General features: G+C 41.4%; 1 protein-coding gene and 2 non-coding genes across 3 annotated transcripts; all 3 read right to left on the reverse strand.

Annotated features, from left to right (window-relative positions):
- Window positions 1–459: 459 nt before the first annotated feature.
- Window positions 460–531, reverse strand: trnap-agg. The gene has a single exon. It is a non-coding gene; the product is annotated as a tRNA-Pro (tRNA).
- A 956-nt stretch (window positions 532–1,487) lies between these two features.
- trnap-agg lies at window positions 1,488–1,559 on the reverse strand. The gene has a single exon. It is a non-coding gene; the product is annotated as a tRNA-Pro (tRNA).
- A 199-nt stretch (window positions 1,560–1,758) lies between these two features.
- nt5c3a (5'-nucleotidase, cytosolic IIIA) lies at window positions 1,759–17,166 on the reverse strand. The gene is made up of 9 exons (XM_012824588.3): window positions 16,928–17,166; window positions 6,084–6,182; window positions 5,683–5,752; window positions 5,501–5,547; window positions 5,258–5,343; window positions 4,845–4,934; window positions 4,025–4,187; window positions 3,180–3,380; window positions 1,759–2,963 (listed from the first exon to the last, which is right to left on the reverse strand). Exons 1-9 carry the CDS (start codon window positions 17,063–17,065, stop codon window positions 2,862–2,864), a joined length of 996 nt encoding a protein of 331 aa, XP_012680042.2. The 5' UTR covers window positions 17,066–17,166; the 3' UTR covers window positions 1,759–2,861.
- Between the last annotated feature and the right edge of the window lie 1,316 nt (window positions 17,167–18,482).

Consider the following 18,482-nt stretch of genomic DNA (forward strand, 5'->3'; position numbering starts at 1 on the left):
ACTGTCCAAATGACTGCATGCCCAGCAGTTTCTTTTGGAATGTGGGATAGGCTACAGCCTTTCTTTCTGATTTGTAATGACTGGTCATGATAGTTTTGTGGTCTGTAATGCTCTTGCCCCTTAAAATGAGCTTGTGTTTGTCATGCACACCTGCAATTATTTTGATGGGCCATTCATTTTAGTTCAGGATGTTGTTACAGACTCATCAAGTTCCTTCAGATATTAGTTTCTAAATTTGATCATTGATTTTACAAAGTATTTGGAAGATTGTATGGGCCTAACCCAACCCAACGAGTAACTGAAGGCATTCATTGCATTAGTCATGCTTTAATCATTCATGCCAAGGCCATTACGTCGATTCGTTTTCGGATTCCGTTGGTTTTCTATCATGAAGTTTGAGTTTGATGTGGCCAGACCTCAGAATGTCAAACTGTGCATCTTATCACACGATTAAAACTCGGGCTCGTCCGGGATTTGAACCCGGGACCTCTCGCACCCTAAGCGAGAATCATACCCCTAGACCAACGAGCCATATTGCAATGCGGAGATAATGCATCACAACAACCACCAATATAAATATATTCTTTACAGTATGTCTAAGCGTTCCTTATGTTTCTTCTTTAGCCTATGTATAAGGATATTACCTAATAACCTACGGTTCATTTCGGCGTTTTGAAGAGACCTAGTTTTTACAAGCTGGAATAGGGCTTTTAACTAGATTTAGCTGAACAAGTACTGTTTTTTTGTGTTTTGTAGAGTTAATGTCAGCGCCTGTCCATTTTCGTTTCTGTCGAGCTCTACCTATCTGGTGAACATTCGCAAATAGCGCGCCCATCTAAAGAAATACCCTTTAGAAGTAGGACTTGGCAGGTAGGTAGCTAATAGGTAGGTAACTAAATGGATCAAACAGAAGCAAGCATTATGATACTACATTCAGGATGAATGGCTTGTTTCGTTTTGTCTTAGCACCTTTATGCAGGTTGTTTAGATTAGAAGAGCCCAACAGATTCGTAGACCGAATAACCATGTCCACACCTACGCCATATAAAACGAGGACTTAAATACCAAATCCACTAAATGCAACACTTATACTTCCCTCTAGTGGTGGAAATTGACACAATTGGAGTAACATCACAAACTTTAGGGAAAGTGTTTTATAAAGTCTGCTATTTGTGAAATAGGCGTTCACTGCTATTCCCACATATTTCGAGCAGTTTGGTTTACTTCATGATGTTCAGCTGATATAGGATGTTGTTTATAATTTGTCAACAATTATTGTAGGGAATTTAATAGCAGGCCCAACTTTAATGAATAAGCCTGTAGCTCCTACTCTTGGGTTTTTTGTAATTCACATGCTGACTGGCTGGAACCAGCGTCGCTTAACTACAATCATAGATAAGAGGCGTGTGAAGAAGAGTCAAATTTCACCGCTTTAAGAATTTCTCAGATTGCTATTCTCTAATTTGCAATTTTGTGTGGTAAAAGTCGGGCTCGCCCGGGATTTGAACCCAGGACCTCTCGCACCCTAAGCGAGAATCATACCCCTAGACCAACGAGCCGATACCAAACACCGGTCCGGCATCAAATTCCCCATATGTATGCCACGTCAAAACTATTTGGGAAGCACCAACTTTTTTTACTGTATTTTTTCCCAAGGACTTCGCTGCCATCTGCAGGCTATTTAAGGCACTTCCGATCTTACCGCGAGTTTTTGTTAAGCAACTCGTTTTCAAAACTTTCTAAAAACAGCCCTGGCAGTCAGTGTTTCCTATATTTTTATTGACAATTTAACCTCCTCACATGATATGCATTTAAAGAAAGGCAACATGCAGATGGTAGCAGCATACACTAAAATGCTGGCTCCAAACAGGACTTTACAATAAGTGCAAAGTGCAAATCAAAAAAAGAGACACAGTTCCACCCAAAGGTGAACATTTTGGAGGTAGTGCGCATTCTAAGTAGACATACACAGACAAAACGCATGTAGTGAAAGAACAGCAAAAGCAAAGATATGAATCTCTTGAGCATGATTTCTGGATGACTAATATTGCCATCATATTGCCTTTGTCTTCATTTTACGATTTCCCCATACATATGAGGGAATGCGTGAAATAGTATCACACAACGTATACAGGAGGGCATGTCATACCTCACAGGAGGTTAACTTATCACCCATGTGAGAACGTCGGTCGGCAAGCATGTGAAGGTGCCCTCGACCACTGGTTTGAATGCACTCATTTCTTCTCTCCTCCTACATTGGAAGATTCTAGCGGTTAAACACATGCAGGGCACGGTCTTTAATATTTCTATATACCTTAAACAACCCTTCATTTACTGCATATGTTCTACTGCCATAATAACATTACAATATAAAAATAAAACCAATGATGGTAGCAATAGCAATAACGATGTGCAAACTGAACAAAGTCGATTCACAGACATGTATTTTGGTTTAGTTTGGCTGTCTGTATAGTGTTGTGTGCATTAACTGTGCTATTCAGTCCAGTAATTACCACCAAACAGACACACAGACTAGCAAGCCATGGATATTGAACGTTTTAAATAAAAAAAACAGTTCATTTGGGAGGAGCAAAGTTGTCTTTAAAAAGAAAGAAAGGGAACAGGGTGAAAAACAATGAAAAACAGAGGACTCTTGAACAGGTGGAGGGGGGTGTTTGATGACTTAAGAACAGCGGACTCTTGAACAGGTGGAGGGGGGTGTTTGATGGCTTCCCACAGGCCAGATAGATGGTGCCCCATGGGTCCGTAAATGCGCCAAAGTCTCCAAAAGATCTGACTGATGAAGGGTTACAAAAAAACCAAAACACCTTGACTGAAGACCTGGGCGCATGGTTGACTGTTTACAGGATCCTCTGGAGGATGGAATTGGGCACTTCTAGAGTCTCGTCCTTCACCAGGACAATATCGTAAGAGTCCATGTACTTCTCCAACCGATCCTCGACCTGCAAGGCAATGAGAGGGTAATCTGAGCACGCACACACGCACGCACGCACGCACGTAAACGATGTTTACACAAATTGAGCAAACATTGCTTAACACTTTCATGTTTGCAAATTAAACCTATTTATGAATTCCGTCACATAAATATATAGAAAGAAATAGCCACAAAGCTATCAATGTATGGTGAAGTGATTCTGACTGATTAGTTGTGAGGTTACCTTGTCATTGAGGAAACCGATCTTGAGGATATTCTCCACACTGGGCACACCATCGGCCATGTTCAGGTCACCAAGGGAGTCACCCATCAGAATGATGTTGCAGTTGTCCTTCTGCTGCTTGAAGTACTCCGTGTTTCGGAGCGCTCCGTCGTGTTTGTTGTACACGTGGATGAGCTCTCCTTTGAAGCCCTTAATGACCCCCTGTCACACATATTCATTTGAGTGTTTAAGCATTGGGCAAAGGAACACAGGATACAGAGAGAAACAAACGCGCGGAGACACAACCGGCTGTAACCAATAATGTAAAAATGTAAGCTTGAGGAATTCCTAAGTGGACAATCTGAGAGAGAATGATCACAATGTATGGACTCAGGCTAAGCCTCAGCAGCATTGTTAAAGGCAGCAGTAGTTAGAAGCATCGACATACAACAGTATAGGTTGAACACAAGCTGAACACCCTTAATATTATGGTACTGCTGTGTGTAAGTCATTGCTGAAAAATCATCGGATGGACAGTCAAAGTCGTCCCAAAGTCATCCATTGATACTAGAACCAGTGGACACTAGTCCTTAATATTTTAATTTCTATGGTTTAAACAGGGTATTAATTTACTTTTAAATGTTATTCCCTGTATGTTCTAATTGTGGAAACACCTAGTATAACTTCCATCATCTTCAATGTTATTCTCTAGGGCTGTAAGAAAATACAGGTATTTGGATTCCCAACAACACAGATTATTGGTTTATAGTTTACATGCAAAGATTAGTGGCAGACAGTGGTTCACGTTGTGTTTTGAGTGTGCCCATCAGATTCTTGCCAATACACAGCCCTATTATTCCCCTTACATTCTCATCAAAATCCATGAAGTTGGAGACCACTTTGACGTTGGCATGGTAGACCCCTGCCTGGCGAATGATCTCCTCCAACACGTCGCCCAGGCCAGCGGAGAAGATGAACACGGGCACGTTGTGCTGAAGGAGCCGGTCAAAGAACTGCTCATAGCCCTCCCTGCATGGATGAACAGGAGGCTGGTTAAAGGCACTGTGCGTGATTCTGGAAAAGGTTGATATTTGATCTTGACAGCCAATCAAATTACACCCCGCCCTTTCATGCTCCTGAACCAACGTGTTGATTGGCTGGAAAAGTGTATGGGTCGTTCCGAGCTTTCTTTCTTTCCTATTTACAGAGCCAGGACATTTAAGTTTTTTTGAGCACACACACTGAATGGACAGCTAGAAGACTGTGATGAACAAGTCACTGAATTTCACAAAAAGTCTACTGGATTAGAATCCCAGACTGCGCCCTTTAAGCCTGTGTCAACCCACCAATAAACGTCATATTCATATTTACTTATTCAGCAAATCTAAAATAACATAGATACCGGACAATAGATTATAAATATTATTAGTATTTGTTTTGTCTCGGTCCAGGGCTTTCCTAACTATGTCTGCCATGAGTACTGTTGAGTCTTTCCATACATGTATAACCCCCCTGGAAAAATCCGTAAAATCCATAAATCTTCTGCGCGTGATATTGTGCGAGACTTCACAGGAAACAAACATGCGGTTGGATCTATATTTGTGTGTGTTTGAATTTACGGACAATTCGTAAGATTTGACAAGTATGTATTTCCTTTCAGGATTTCATCTCTGCGCGAGATCTTACCTCAGAGACGCGTCAGACTGCTTTACGACCTCTGGAAGTTTGTCCTTCTGAAGCCTCTGATCCACTAGCAACGTGTGGGATTTAAAATACCTGCAAGCACAGCAACAACACAGGCAGTCACACAACAGTGTTCTTATGCAAGCATGTATGTTCAGGTGTGTGAGAGGGTAGAGATGGAATGAGGGCGAAACAGTACAGATGTCTGCGAGTGTGTGTGTTTGTGCGTCTACATCTATAACAAGACAGACAAAAAGAGTAGGTATGTGTGTGTCCTTGTTTATGTGAAAAATGTGTACATTTGTGTGTGTGTGTGTGTGTGTGTGTGTGTGTGTACAGATCTATGAATTGATCTATGAGTAAGTTCATAGAGTAAGTGTATGTAAGCACTGTGCAAATTGTCTGTGTAACCTCACCATTCGACCATGAACGGGTACTTCTCCTCAGTGGTGAGGTGGGGGTCTATCTCAATAGGATAGTAGGTGTTTTTCAGCTCCAGCAACTAGGAACAAATAAACATAAACAAATAGGTCATAAGTGATGATGTTGTTAGTGTTTTTTTGTCATTTTTTATGTCCAGTTTATGATTAACAACATGGAACTCTGTAAAACACGATTTTCTATCTGTAGTTCATGAACATTTTCAATCTGATGCAAACCTTTTTACGGCAATCCTCTGTGACAAGACTGCAGTTATCGATAATATCTATGACAACAAAGAAAGAGCAATTTTATGAGAAATATATAATTATTCAATGGATCACATTTTTCAGCAGAAATGCCACAATGATGACAAAAAATACTGCTACACCAAACCAAACCTTGGGGTAGGTTTACTTACTATGACATGTTGGGCAGCGTTTTCCATTGACTGCAAATTTACTTAACGTCATGTCAAAATCTGTGATGACCTGGAAAAGACAGAAAATATCGAAACATTTTTAGCAAGCTGGAAAAAGACAGCCATACCCAGAGTATCAGTTGACACCAAAACATTATAGTCCTATATGCACTATATTTCACATATACAGCCAATACTTTGGTAAAACTCTGATGTTGTGACCAACAGCTGCCAGTGATTGGTCCTACAATACCACAAATACCACAGTCACAAAAGTAGCTTTTAAGAATATCCAAAGCTTCCATATGATGCGCCAGTATTTATAGCTTTATATGGCAAACGTCTGGGTAATATATAAATATCCATTGGCAAGCAAGAGTGTGTGAGATACCCATCCATACCTGCAGCTTGGGGGCACCACCTTTGATCAAGTCGCAAATAACCTGCTCAACCCGCTCCGGGTTCTTTATGTGGACCGTGCTCTTCTCAAACTCCGGCATCTGAGAGAAGGAGAGAGAAAGAGGTAGATTTAGAAATGGCCCCTCCACAGCTAAAATAATGTCAGCAAGTGATATAAAAATGACTCATAACGTCTGACTAATTAAATCATATTAATGCTATGCTAACAGTCTATGGAAACCCCATTTTGTGCCCCACCCCTTCCGATTCTTTTTTTTTTGAGACCTTGTTAAAGCTTTGATGTTTATTTAATATAGTGAGCGGCACTGAATATTGACAGGAGATGACTTGGAGAAAGGAAGGCAAAACACAAGCCATTTGACCTCCACAACTTGCCAGCTGAGTCCCTTATACACACACATACACACACACACACACACACACACACATCCCCAAACTTATTTCTGAAGCTGAAGACTAGCAACAGCTGTCATCTTACGTAACAGGGATCCATACAAGCCCCCCCCCCCCCAGAGGCTAGAGAGAGGCTATAAGTGGAAAAGTGGCAGTGGCAGTGTCACTGTCAACCGCTGCTCTTTCCCCTGAAGACAGTAGTCTGACTCTCCAGAACTTCAAAAGAGCAGCAGCATGACTGCAGCTCCACAGAGGTAGAGTACTGTTCTCCTTCTAGAATTCAGCATTATGACGCCGGTGAGACTGGGGCTGGTAAAGGATGCAGTGGCATGCAAAAGTTTGGGCACCCCTGGTCAAAAGTTCTGTTACTGTGAATAGCTAGGCGAGTAAGAGATGACCTGGGCCTGTATTCACAAAGCATTTTATCCTACCACTACGAGTAGTCCGCACTAAAAGTTTCTAACTTAACGTTTTCTCATAAATCTTATTTACAAAGCAGCGTAGATCAACTTTTACTAAGGGAAAGTGAGAACTCCTAAGCTAAGAGAAAGACTGTTGCTATGGCGGCTGTCAAATGTCATGCACAAGTTTGCTTGCAATGACCTTGATTGGTTGAGGAGTAACAGGTTTGTGCCGGTGAGCGGCAGTTGCTTCATAGTCTACTATAGTCTAATAAATATGTAAATATTTGACACAGGCCACAAATTAAATAATCATGGAATGCGCTGCCCACAGACAGTCTTTTCACAAAATGCTAAATGCCACTGTATGATGACACATTTGTGTAGATAGGCACAAGTTTATTTGAGCAAAATATAGAAAATTTAATTCCATTTCGGCACTGAGTGGACTCCATAATTATTCCCCTCGCGATTGAGACAGTATCTTTTCAGTAATTCTGCATCTGCATTTAAAAAAACATTGCGACATGGGATGATAGAAACTGGTTTGAGGAGTCAAGAGTCTTTATAAAGCTTTGAGATTTGCATCAGCTGGTCTTTCCAACGCTGAACAAGCCACAGCCCTATCAAGCTAATTAAGACATTGGTAAAGTTATCTGAGAGCTCAAATCGCTCGGGGTGGCCAAACTTTTGCATAGTGCTCCTTTCCCTTTTTTTCACTCTAAAATTGAACAAAACAAAAATAAAACAAACAATCGTGCCTAAAATGATAAAAACAATGTTTCATCTTCAACTTTGTGCCTTTTGGAGATCAGTTCATCTTCTACTCACTTAGCTATTCACAGTAACATGAATTTTTCCCAATTGAATTTGTGCCCAAACTTTTGCAAGCCACTGTATCCCCCAGCTGTGATTCAGCCGTATGCACGAGCCCGGAGGATTCAGTACATTTAGGATACATGCTCTACTTAGTTTGGAGCACAGATGCTAAAATTTTGTAAACAAAACATGCAAAACTATTTAAATGCAAATAGGGCTGTGTATTGCGGAATATTGCAATACTGCTAATTCTAGGAAAGCTGTCATAGTATAAAGAACACAAAACGAAATGCATAAAATCAAAGTAAAAAAAAGTTGGGATCTGCATTTGCATTGACCACAGTCCCTGTAACATCCAACATCATAGCACTACTTTCTGTGCAATCTGTGCAAAGGAATTAAAATTTGCCTATATTACATAATATTGCGATACTCAAGTCTATCAATATTTTCTTGCACCACTAAATACAAACTAAATAATGTAGTTATCTGCTTTAACTTCCTAAGATTGATTTGAGGATGTCTTTGTCTCTTTAAGCGTGTACATGACAATGTTTGATCAAGGCTAACTCATACGATAACACTAGAACAAGTGGGCTCTCTATCTGTACAATACATAAAGGTGTGGCATGCGGACACATCAGAAAACTCTCAACTCTTCTGTTGAACATTACAGCCGGGTTTCAACTAGGAGTTTTTTCTCATGGCTCATTGCCTGGAAAGAATTTTATTGGGCAAATTCAAAACTGGTGCATGTTTCAATAACAATCTATGTTAGATATGTACATTTAATGTAGCCTATATAATGTACACCAAGCGTGACAGAAGAATATCAGCATCCTCAAATCAGTTTGACTTTTACCAGGATGTCATCCTTGGGTGGGCATTTGGATGTAGGGTGTTCAGCTAAACGCAACATGAATAGAGAATATCCAAATCCCGTCTGCCATAGTATAGGCTACAACTGAAACTCTGCAGCATGATCGTGCTTGACAGCACTTTATTCCATTCTATGGCAATCAAAAACTGTCACACTTTTTACGTTTTCTCAGACAAAAATGACTACAGAAATGCACTGTTTACTTTTAAATCCTATAAATCATTTACTTCAACAAAACATGGTTTGGGCAAACAGAACTGCCCCAGTGAAGTGAGTAAGCCTACTTACCCTTCTTAAGGTTGCTGGCATTTACCGTTATGTTATAGGCTATCAAACAATCCCAGAGAGCCACCAAGGTTTCCAATAAATTGATTGGCTAATAACCATGATGTGTCTGACAATCAAAATGAGAGTATCTATTCATCGGCACTACTATGGACGTGGTGAAGGCTTTGCAGGGCAGAGCTCAAACTGAAGCGGCACGTAGAATGACACTTCTCCCCACGCTGTCTACTGGGAGTGAGAAACAGTCAGATTTTGTTAATCAACAAAAATGTAATAATAACAGGATATAGTTCCAACACAAATGTCCTCTTTGAGGATACGTTCTATGTTTTGTATGAGCATTATTACCAGACATTTTGACTTTTTTATTTATCGTTTTTTTAAATAACTTTTACCAGGCAAAAACTGGTAATTACCAACTAACAGAAACCCTGCATTACAGTTGGTTGCTATTGAGAAACCTCTTTTTCAGAGGGTGAGTGAAAGAGGAAGCTTGTGCTCAAGTTGCCAACTGTAGCAACATTTTGACAGAACCCATAACTGATAAGAAGGGGCATCCCTGCTCTATGACCACAGAGACCAGACTTAAAAATACCCCTATCTCCCCCCCATCCCTGACATACCACCGCGTAAGCAGATCAGGTGTTTTTTCAAGGCTGCTAATGAAAGCACAATCTTGACACAGAGTCTGTGTGTGTGGGTGTATGTTTGTGTGTTTGTGATATATTGGGTGGCGGTGGTGGGGGAGCGGTAATGAAGTACCAGATAAACAGAACATGCATGGGTGTTTCGCAGAAATCCACAGCTGTCATGGTTTCTATTTCCCAGAGCCAAAACATGTCTGGCTGAAATTTACAATCACAAACGTACGGCTGCCCCTACATACAAAAGGCCAACAGACATCATAAAACAGTCAATACAATTCCTGTATGATCCCAGATCTAACCCTGAGATGGGTGGAATGAGATGAGACTAAGACCTCGAAGGGTCTCCCTGAGTTGACCCACTTCCCCCTCTACGGTTGTAGCTGCCTCACCCTCCTTTTATGTAACGCATCTTTAAGTTGCATAACTGCTTTTGATCCATACACGTTAACACACAGACACACAATAACACACTCACACTTTGAAACACCATGATAAATACTCAGCCCATAATGTCAGTCCAAAGCTAAAAAGTAAAAGTTGCGATAAACTTGATGTCTTGGAAGTATTATAAGCTATGTAGTAACATAGAATATAACCTAATCTCATCACATATTTAGTAGCAAACCAACAAACCATGCCAAAACACGGTCATGAAATGAGTGACTCCCTATGTCTGCAGCCCAAAGTTATGGCCTTACCTCTCCTTTGAGTCTTCAGGACGTTGCTCAAAAAATAAGAGGGAAGAAAAATGTGTTTGTCATGCTCAGGCTTATATAGCCCAGGCTCACAGGGGGCGTCACCCAAAATAGATTAGCTTCATGGCCCCCACCCCTTCTAAGGGGCCTCAGACAAACAGAAACTTACACACACACACACACGCACACGCACACACACACACGTTCCTTTACAGGCATACTGTACAGCACACCAACATACACACCTACAAGGAAACCATGAAGGCATGGGCAATAAATCTTGTCTCTCGCTCTTTCTCTTTCCCTCTCTCCCTCCCTCCCTCTCTCTCACACACATATGAATAATTTTCTTTTGAGAAAGGAATAGAACAAGGTAATTGAAGGAAAGGTGATGGACACAGCCTGTGGAGATGAAAAACAGCACCATTCACCTCTAACCCTTCACCTTCAACCCCTAGAGAAGCCACTGATGGATCATGTTTGGTCCCCTCGCTCCCTCTCCTACAGCTATTGATGCACATGCAAACGCTGACCACACAGATTACAAAACACACTGACCAGCACCACACACTGCTGTGTAGGCACAGAGTATAGGCATGACTATGGAATGTAAGAGGTCAAAAGGTCACCATATGCTCTGTGCACATTCTTACAATAAATCCCTGGGTCTTTCTCTGCGCTGAGGGCGCTTGGGTCAGTAGCATTCTGCACATACTTGAAAAAACACATAATGTAACCTATGTTCATTTTTTTGTTTTCCCACTCTCGGGAGAAGTAGGTCAACGGCATGGCTTCCACGGGTGTGCTGCGTCAGGGTGGGATGCAGGATGGCACGCAAAGCATGCTGGGACATGAGCACCCGTCCAAGCACATTCCTCCCCTGAGTTTCTTGTGTGAGCAATGCTGATGTGTGCAGAGGAGACCCAGCCAAAAATCAGCAATACTCCAACAAAACAACACTCTCACCCAAGCAGAACGCAATCTATACATTCCCGTAACAAGCTGGGAAAAAAACGGGCCGGAAAAAGAGGGGGGGGGGGATGATTAACTCCACTAAGGAGGTTATGTCTTCAGTGCTGTTTGTCGGTCAGCACAATTACGCAAAAACTACCAGGCCTATGTTCGTGAAACTGGTTGGAGGGGTGTAGCATGGGCCAAGGAGGAACCCATTATGTTTTGGAGTGGCTCCAGGAATTCTTTGACACGTTCTTTAACATTGCGAGATAAGGAATTTGGCCTTGGCGGAGATCTGCGCTCTCTGAGTGCCCTTCTAGTTCTAACAGGTCTTAATTTACTACATGTGTGAGCTCTGTGATAAAGCTGGTATGAACGCATCCTCCAACTTGGTGTCTGACCATCCCACTTAGTGTCTGTTTAGTGTCCTTGTGTCTGCCTCCGAGGGCTGGTGTGACTCAGTGTGTTTACATGATGGTATAATTCGAATCTTTGCTTAGTCGGACTATGCTTTCTTTCGAGGGTAGGTGCTATTATCCCAATGTACATGGCAGTGAATAAATCGAATCATTGGCCGAAAGCATGTCATATCCGATACGATAGGTGGCGCTGTTTTTATTACAACTAGTGGTGATACAGCCCTTTCCGCTTGACCTCTTCACCACTACCAATAACAACAACAGTTGATTGAGCATGAATTGCGTCTGTTCATCGGTCCAGAAATGCGTGTTGCCTCTTGGGTTGTTTGTTTGTTTGTTTGTTTGTTTCTGCCAGGCCGATGTGTTTATAAGTTACATTATTCAAAGGTGAAAGATAAAAGGCGAGAGAAACGTATGCACATTCACACACACACACGCGCGCAAATAATGGGTTACAGCCAAAACGCATTGCCCTTCTGCAAGTTGCATCAAATTGTTTAAGTACTTCTTCGCTGTCGAATTCCAAATCTGTGTGAATATTCATAAGAGCAAGTCCAGTCAGTCTTTTGTCAGTCATCGTACTTCGTAAGATATGTCTTAAGACGCCCCATTGTACTGAATGACCGCTCAGCAGACGCTGTGGAAACGGGCAAATGTGCCGAACTTTCCAGGGCTTGATAAAGCTCACTGCATTTGGGCTGTAGCTCATTTAGCTGTTTCCAGCTCTATATCTGCATCGTCAACGCTGGGCATTAGTTGTCCGTACTCCGATTTTATAGTTTCCCCATCGTAATAAATATGCATTCATGATATTTTTCTATGACCGAGTTTGACAGGTATTGGTCAGGTAATAGTCGAGTGACAGCTGATTTCACAAGGGTGAACAGGGTTACAGGGTGGGTTACAGGGTGGGTGTGGCAGAGAGAGAGAGGGAGAGCGATGATGCACACGGATATATCAGATTTAGCGACCGGAGCAAAGTTATGTTGCTGTAACGTTGAACTCTTTGCAATCAATAAATACAGTACTTAATAGGCTAATTGATACAATATCTCCTCGTTTGAGTGTGGTTGTTTGAGTGCAATGGGAGTGTATGATCGTTATTGTCTATAAAGCAGTGTTTCTCAAACTTTTTCAGACCAAGGACCACTTAGCCAATAAAAATTCGCGGACCATTTAACTAAATATCCCCGGAACAACATGCCTCCTACCCAAGACCTGGCGCCAGACAATTGTTAGCGCACACATGATTTTCGCGGGCTCTCCTTTTGTACGTACCAGTAGGCTAGTTATAGATATGACAATGCGCAAGGCAAAGCATCTGGAACCCTGCTCCATGCGTGACTTGGTTATGTTACAAACTAGTTCGCTCACAGCCTCATACTCCCATCACACACTCAGACAGACATCACAAAACACAACGATGCGCATACTGACCGCAGTATTTCACTACCAACAGTAGGCTAGCCCACTGGCATTAATACAGCCATCCTAGTAGTCAACTTTTCATAATTAAAAGCTGTCATTATCCAACGTCACACAACACAGAATATAGCCTAGTTATCATCTTGCTGTCTCAGCGGGAGAAAAACACAGTGTTTTGAATGCAACTCCGCGACGAGATAATGCCCTATGAGGCTGAATCACTTTCTCCTTGTCTATGTTTGAGGCTTTCTCATTTAATTTTCTTTTCATAGTTCCTGTCTTAAGCCACCAATCCATGACATTGTTAATAGATTAGACAACTCTTTATTAGATTAGGCTACTACTGGCTGTGTTCTCTTCGTTCTGAGTTGTATGTTAGAAATGTCGCAATAATTTACTTGTGGCCGTCGCGGACCACACTTCATCATATTTGATAGAATGAAGAACAAATTAGTTGTGAATACTATCACCGAGTTTGAAAGGTATTTGGTCAGGTAACAGCCCTTTAACAGCTGATTTGCTTTCTGATTTGACAGTACTGCTGTGTGTTTTAAGCAAATAAAATGTGGACTGTTTACAAGCGGGCACCTGCTATCGTTGATTATACAGTAGCCTAAATACGTTGTGAAATGAAAAAAAAACACATCACAGTTAAAGATGTATTAGTATTGATTGATTCACATCGATATGAATGGATGACATGACTAACAAGTGGTGGGAAATTAATATGAAAGTATTTGTTCGGTGAATTAGCGCGCTCTGTCCAAACAGTCGCAGTCAACGTTTTTGTCAACACTGGCACCACATAAGTATCGTAATTTGAACGTCCTTATACGTTTTTAAGGAGGGGTTGTAAAGGTACTCATATCTTCGGACCTCTTCTGTTATGTTTGTTCATAGTCAACAAGAATAAGCTTGTGAGACAGTCTGCAGGATATTCATAAATAAACGTGTCATTAGTATGAACAGCTGAGACAACGTATCGTCTCTTTCGTCTTCCGGGTCACGACCTGGCAGGGAGGGAGGGAGGATGGCGGCGGGATCTCAAGCATGCGCAAAGACGCAAAGTCCAGTTCCTTATCCAATTCACCGTTACATGCCGCAATAGTCGAACTATCAACTGGATCGGATCGAGTTATCCAGGGGTGTTAGTCCGACTATGTGCGGTCCGACTACGATCCGACTAAGGTGCTTACATGAAACGGATAATGCGATTTCAGTCCGACTAAGGCAGTTATTCGAATCCATGTAACCACGGTCAGTGTTATTCCTCTGCATTCTCTGTGAAGACACTTCTGTTCCTGATGATCTAAACTGCCCAGAATAGAGTGGCATTTCACCCTTTGTTCCTGTGTGACTGGGCACAATGATTGACACCCTCTCATTTTCAACCTGGTAAAAAAAAAAATAGGGCCCAGGTTGGAAAATCCTGACATTTCCCTTTAAGCTCAGACTTTACTGACATAGTGAGAGACGCTGGTGAATCTGTTAGTGAAGCCTCTCCATCTACTACTACTCTCTCCATCTGCAGATGCAACAATAAAGCCTTGTTTCCTTATTGCCCACCATTTCCTGACTGAGTGTCTAAGTCTGTGGTAGTAAAAATTACCATCACTCCAGAAAGAAATCAAGCCAAGAATCAGCAATACTCCAGCAAGACAAGACCCTTACAATCTATAAGCTCTTGTAACAAAAGATTAGGCTGCTAAAGACATGAATAAAAAGTGGCAGATTGTTTTATTTTTCTATTTTTCCCTGGGCAGTTCCCAGAACACATGCACAGACATCGATAACAGGGCTGTTTTGCTTACATGGTTGCAGGGTTTGTGACATTACACTACACTACACTGCACTACAGCTGCAATACTTTTAACACTTGCATAACACAAACGTGCTGTCTAATCCCTTGCAGTTGCCCTAAGTGCCTTTACACTTACTGTAACAGACCACTGAAACTGAGCAAAACTCATTAAATGTGTGCAAATGTACGCACATTAGCAACAACTGCAAGGGAGACCCTGCAGCACAAGGCCATTGCCTACATTTACAGAAAACAGACAGGCCTCTAAAGTAATTTCCGATTTCAACAGAACCATTCCTCTCTAATCCGGAGGTGTTGGGCAAAAGGCTTGAGCTGTCAACCCTGCGCAGGGAGTAGAAATGTCATCGCTGCTACTCAAACAAGGTCAAGTGAGGATTCAACCCAAGTGTTCAACCCAACCAACCAGCTGGTACGGCAAATGTACCAGGGCAGCTGAGTAGCTACAAAGACAAACACATCCAGCATGTGACACTGGGAAGTTAAGTTGCCTTTTGTGTCTGTGCCTTTGGCGCATTTAATACTGAGAAGAGTGAATAATAATAATTAGACATGACCAAGTAAGCTCTTCAGCCTCTTTCCAGGGTCTACATGGTAGCCATCTTGCACAGGGAGTAGAGGCTCCTTCAATTTATGCCCAAGACCTGAGGGCCTATTTTCTACCAAGAACAGTTTTTGGTAAATACATATCCTTACACATGTGACAAGCAAACACCTCTTATCCCAAACCAGTGTAAACCAGATGGCAAATGAGGCTAACTAATTTCCCTTTAAGGTGTAGGAGTTATTGCTGTCAAAAAGATATTTAAAGTGTTTCTAGGTATAGAGTAATTAGTTCCACTCAATAGGGTGTACCATCTTCACAAAATATCTAACATGGATGCCTATGGCTTGTACAAACTTGGTTAGTGCAAACAAACAGATCTCATAAGTAAAACATATTACAGAGTTACTTTTTCGAATAGAGCTATGGTATTTGGCAATGGCAATACATTTTGAATAAAAGACAGTGGTTAGACGACTATCAAACTTGGGTATGTGACTGCCATCTAGCGGTTCAGGTTTAGTAGTCACATAGGTAACGGATGCATTTTCGTATCGCCATTAATATTCCTTAATCACTTTACAGCATCACGAGAATTAAGCCATCACAATATTAATTTATCTTCCTTGTTTAAAACTTTGCACAACTAAACATATTGGAGAACTTAAAACAAGGCTATGTTGATCGGTTAATTTACCTTTCTAAATTGTCGTATTGTGATGTGATGTCAGCAGGCATCCGAATCATGACTATCTATACCTGCTTCAGGTCTTTGTCTACGCTGACTATCCAACAATGCCTGCTTGGTCATGTGTTATAAGTGATGACGTCGAGTGACGCAAGGAGTGATAACTGGGGGCCCTAGCAGCCCGAGCCGTTCGCATGAACGGTTTGCCGACAAGACACAATGACCGAACAGGCACTGCTGATGTAAAGTTGAGAAAGAAGTGGGTAACTGTGGCGATAACCCTCTAGTTCTTTTAAACATTAAGGTTAGTTTTTATTTTTGTTAGGCCGTGTCATGGCTCAGACAACCAAGGCTTGAAACAACCTTTTACGTAACTTAACTGTCTTAACGTTATAGAAACAAATACCCAACCACTAGCTTTCTGACAGTTCCGCTGGCTTCAAATGACAATACAGACATGTGTAAACGTGATTATGGCTAAATCCATAGACGTGTCTGTTAAGGTAAACAACGATTTGGGCGACACTAGTCTACAGTATAACTTGTTGGGTTAGGTCGACACTGGCCTCCGCCAACATTAAAGGGGGGTCGCATATCTTGCATAACTGAGGACTGTCTGGAGGTAGTTAGAAGGCTCGTGACACTAAACGTTCCAGTTGGGACAAACCCGTCGATCTTTCTACAGACGAGACGAAGCACAAGCATTCTCACTCGACACCACGATTGTGTTGTCATTTCACAGAAGTGACCACTACACATGAATCTTCCTGAGCGTGACCTCTAAACGCTGCTATTTTTACAAAAGTCCGCGGCTGCGCACTAGTAACGTGAGAGAAATGAACATGATTGAACCCACCATTTCGATTATCTTTGTTTTCTTCCCAGCTCGGTTCTTCCTGGTAACAATGTATTGCGCCAAAACAACACCACCAAACAGAGCACACATACTGGCGCTGGCCACGGCCCCAACTTTGACCATGGCGTTTTTATCCATGTTTCTTGCTTCCTTCAACCTAGCGACAACCGGCTCCGTTCATGTCAACATGGTTCCTCCCATCTTCATGCTGGCTCAGTGGCGAAATGAACTCGACGCGCGCCTACGTTCTCCTCTGGCGGTACCATTAATTCTCCCAAAAGGGATTTTTTTTCATTAAAGGTGACAGCAGATGAATGTGTTTTGCATGGATGTCTGTGCAGATAATAATTAATTTACGATTTAGAAAGCTTTTAATTTAATCGCCAACACTTGCCAGTGAAAACATGCTCAGCTGTCCCTCAATTAAAGTTACTTAGGTAAATGGTACGCACCCTACCGCTACCATGGAAACGTACACAAACAAAACGCAGTCACTACCTCTATGCACTAGGCTAGTCAAGGTAATGTGAAATCAGATTAATGAAGACAATACCCATTGTTAGGATAATTTAAATTTCAATTTAATATGCATTCACGCATGCATGTACCTTATTTTGAAGGTACTTTTAAGGGCTACTTGAAAATTCTAGGGGACACAGCTGATCATTAGTGTCATAATGGCTTTGTTATGTCACAGACAGACACAGTTGCCAAGCAACTTTTTATGTGCAGCTATGCTGTATCTGTTCTTCACCTTTTAAATGGCCTCTTTCCATGAAACCTGGGATGTCATTTGTGTGAATTATTTTGCATTTTTAAAGGTCTGTTACCATGCCAGGTATTCTGGTGGATGACAAGATGATGCGCCCCACGACAAGGACATTATGAATACATTCTTATTACTGACAACCCGTAGATGGCATCTTAATAAAACAAGTAAAAAAATTGAACATCAATAAAAAGTATTTCAGACTAGGAACACAGGGCACATAAACACATGTACAGCAGACATACATGGGAAGCAGCTCCAAATGCAAAATGCAAATAGACAAAAACAGGATGAAACTCTATAATAACAACAAGTGATTTGAAGATGATGGGAAAAAATGGATGGATTATATACAGTTGCACGATTATTATTCTTTTTTTAAATTATTTTCTTTTCTTTTGTTATCTTTTATTTTATTTATGTCTTTATTTGAAGCGTCTTTGAGAACTGTGAAAAGCGCTATATAAATGTCATGTATTATTATTATTATTATTAAATTAATTATTATTAATAATAATAATAATAATAATAATAATAATAATAATAATAATAATAATAAGATTGAGTGGGTGATAACCCTAGGTTTCAAGCATTTTTTGAGAACATTCCAGTAATGGATGAATGTTGAATGTTTTGGAAACGTCCCAGAAACAAATTTGTCACTCTCCTCAACAACCCCTCCTAGCTTCCACCTCACCCCCCTCGACTGCCCACCTCGCATGTTTGCCAATGCACAACAACCCCCCCCCACACACACACACACACATATGCACTTTCACGCACACA

Source organism: Clupea harengus, chromosome 11 (assembly GCF_900700415.2).
Source record: "Clupea harengus chromosome 11, Ch_v2.0.2, whole genome shotgun sequence".
Lineage (NCBI taxonomy): Eukaryota > Metazoa > Chordata > Actinopteri > Clupeiformes > Clupeidae > Clupea > Clupea harengus.

Bases quoted from the DNA above. Each gene is read 5' to 3' on its own strand.
- nt5c3a (XM_012824588.3), bottom strand. From the start codon at position 17,065: ATGGATAAAAACGCCATGGTCAAAGTTGGGGCCGTGGCCAGCGCCAGT. The intron at 5,753-6,083 runs GTATGGATGGGT...TGTCTTTTCCAG, and splicing joins GTGGTGCCCCCAAGCTGCAG to GTCATCACAGATTTTGACAT. The intron at 5,548-5,682 runs GTAAGTAAACCT...TTGTTGTCATAG, and splicing joins ACGCTGCCCAACATGTCATA to ATATTATCGATAACTGCAGT.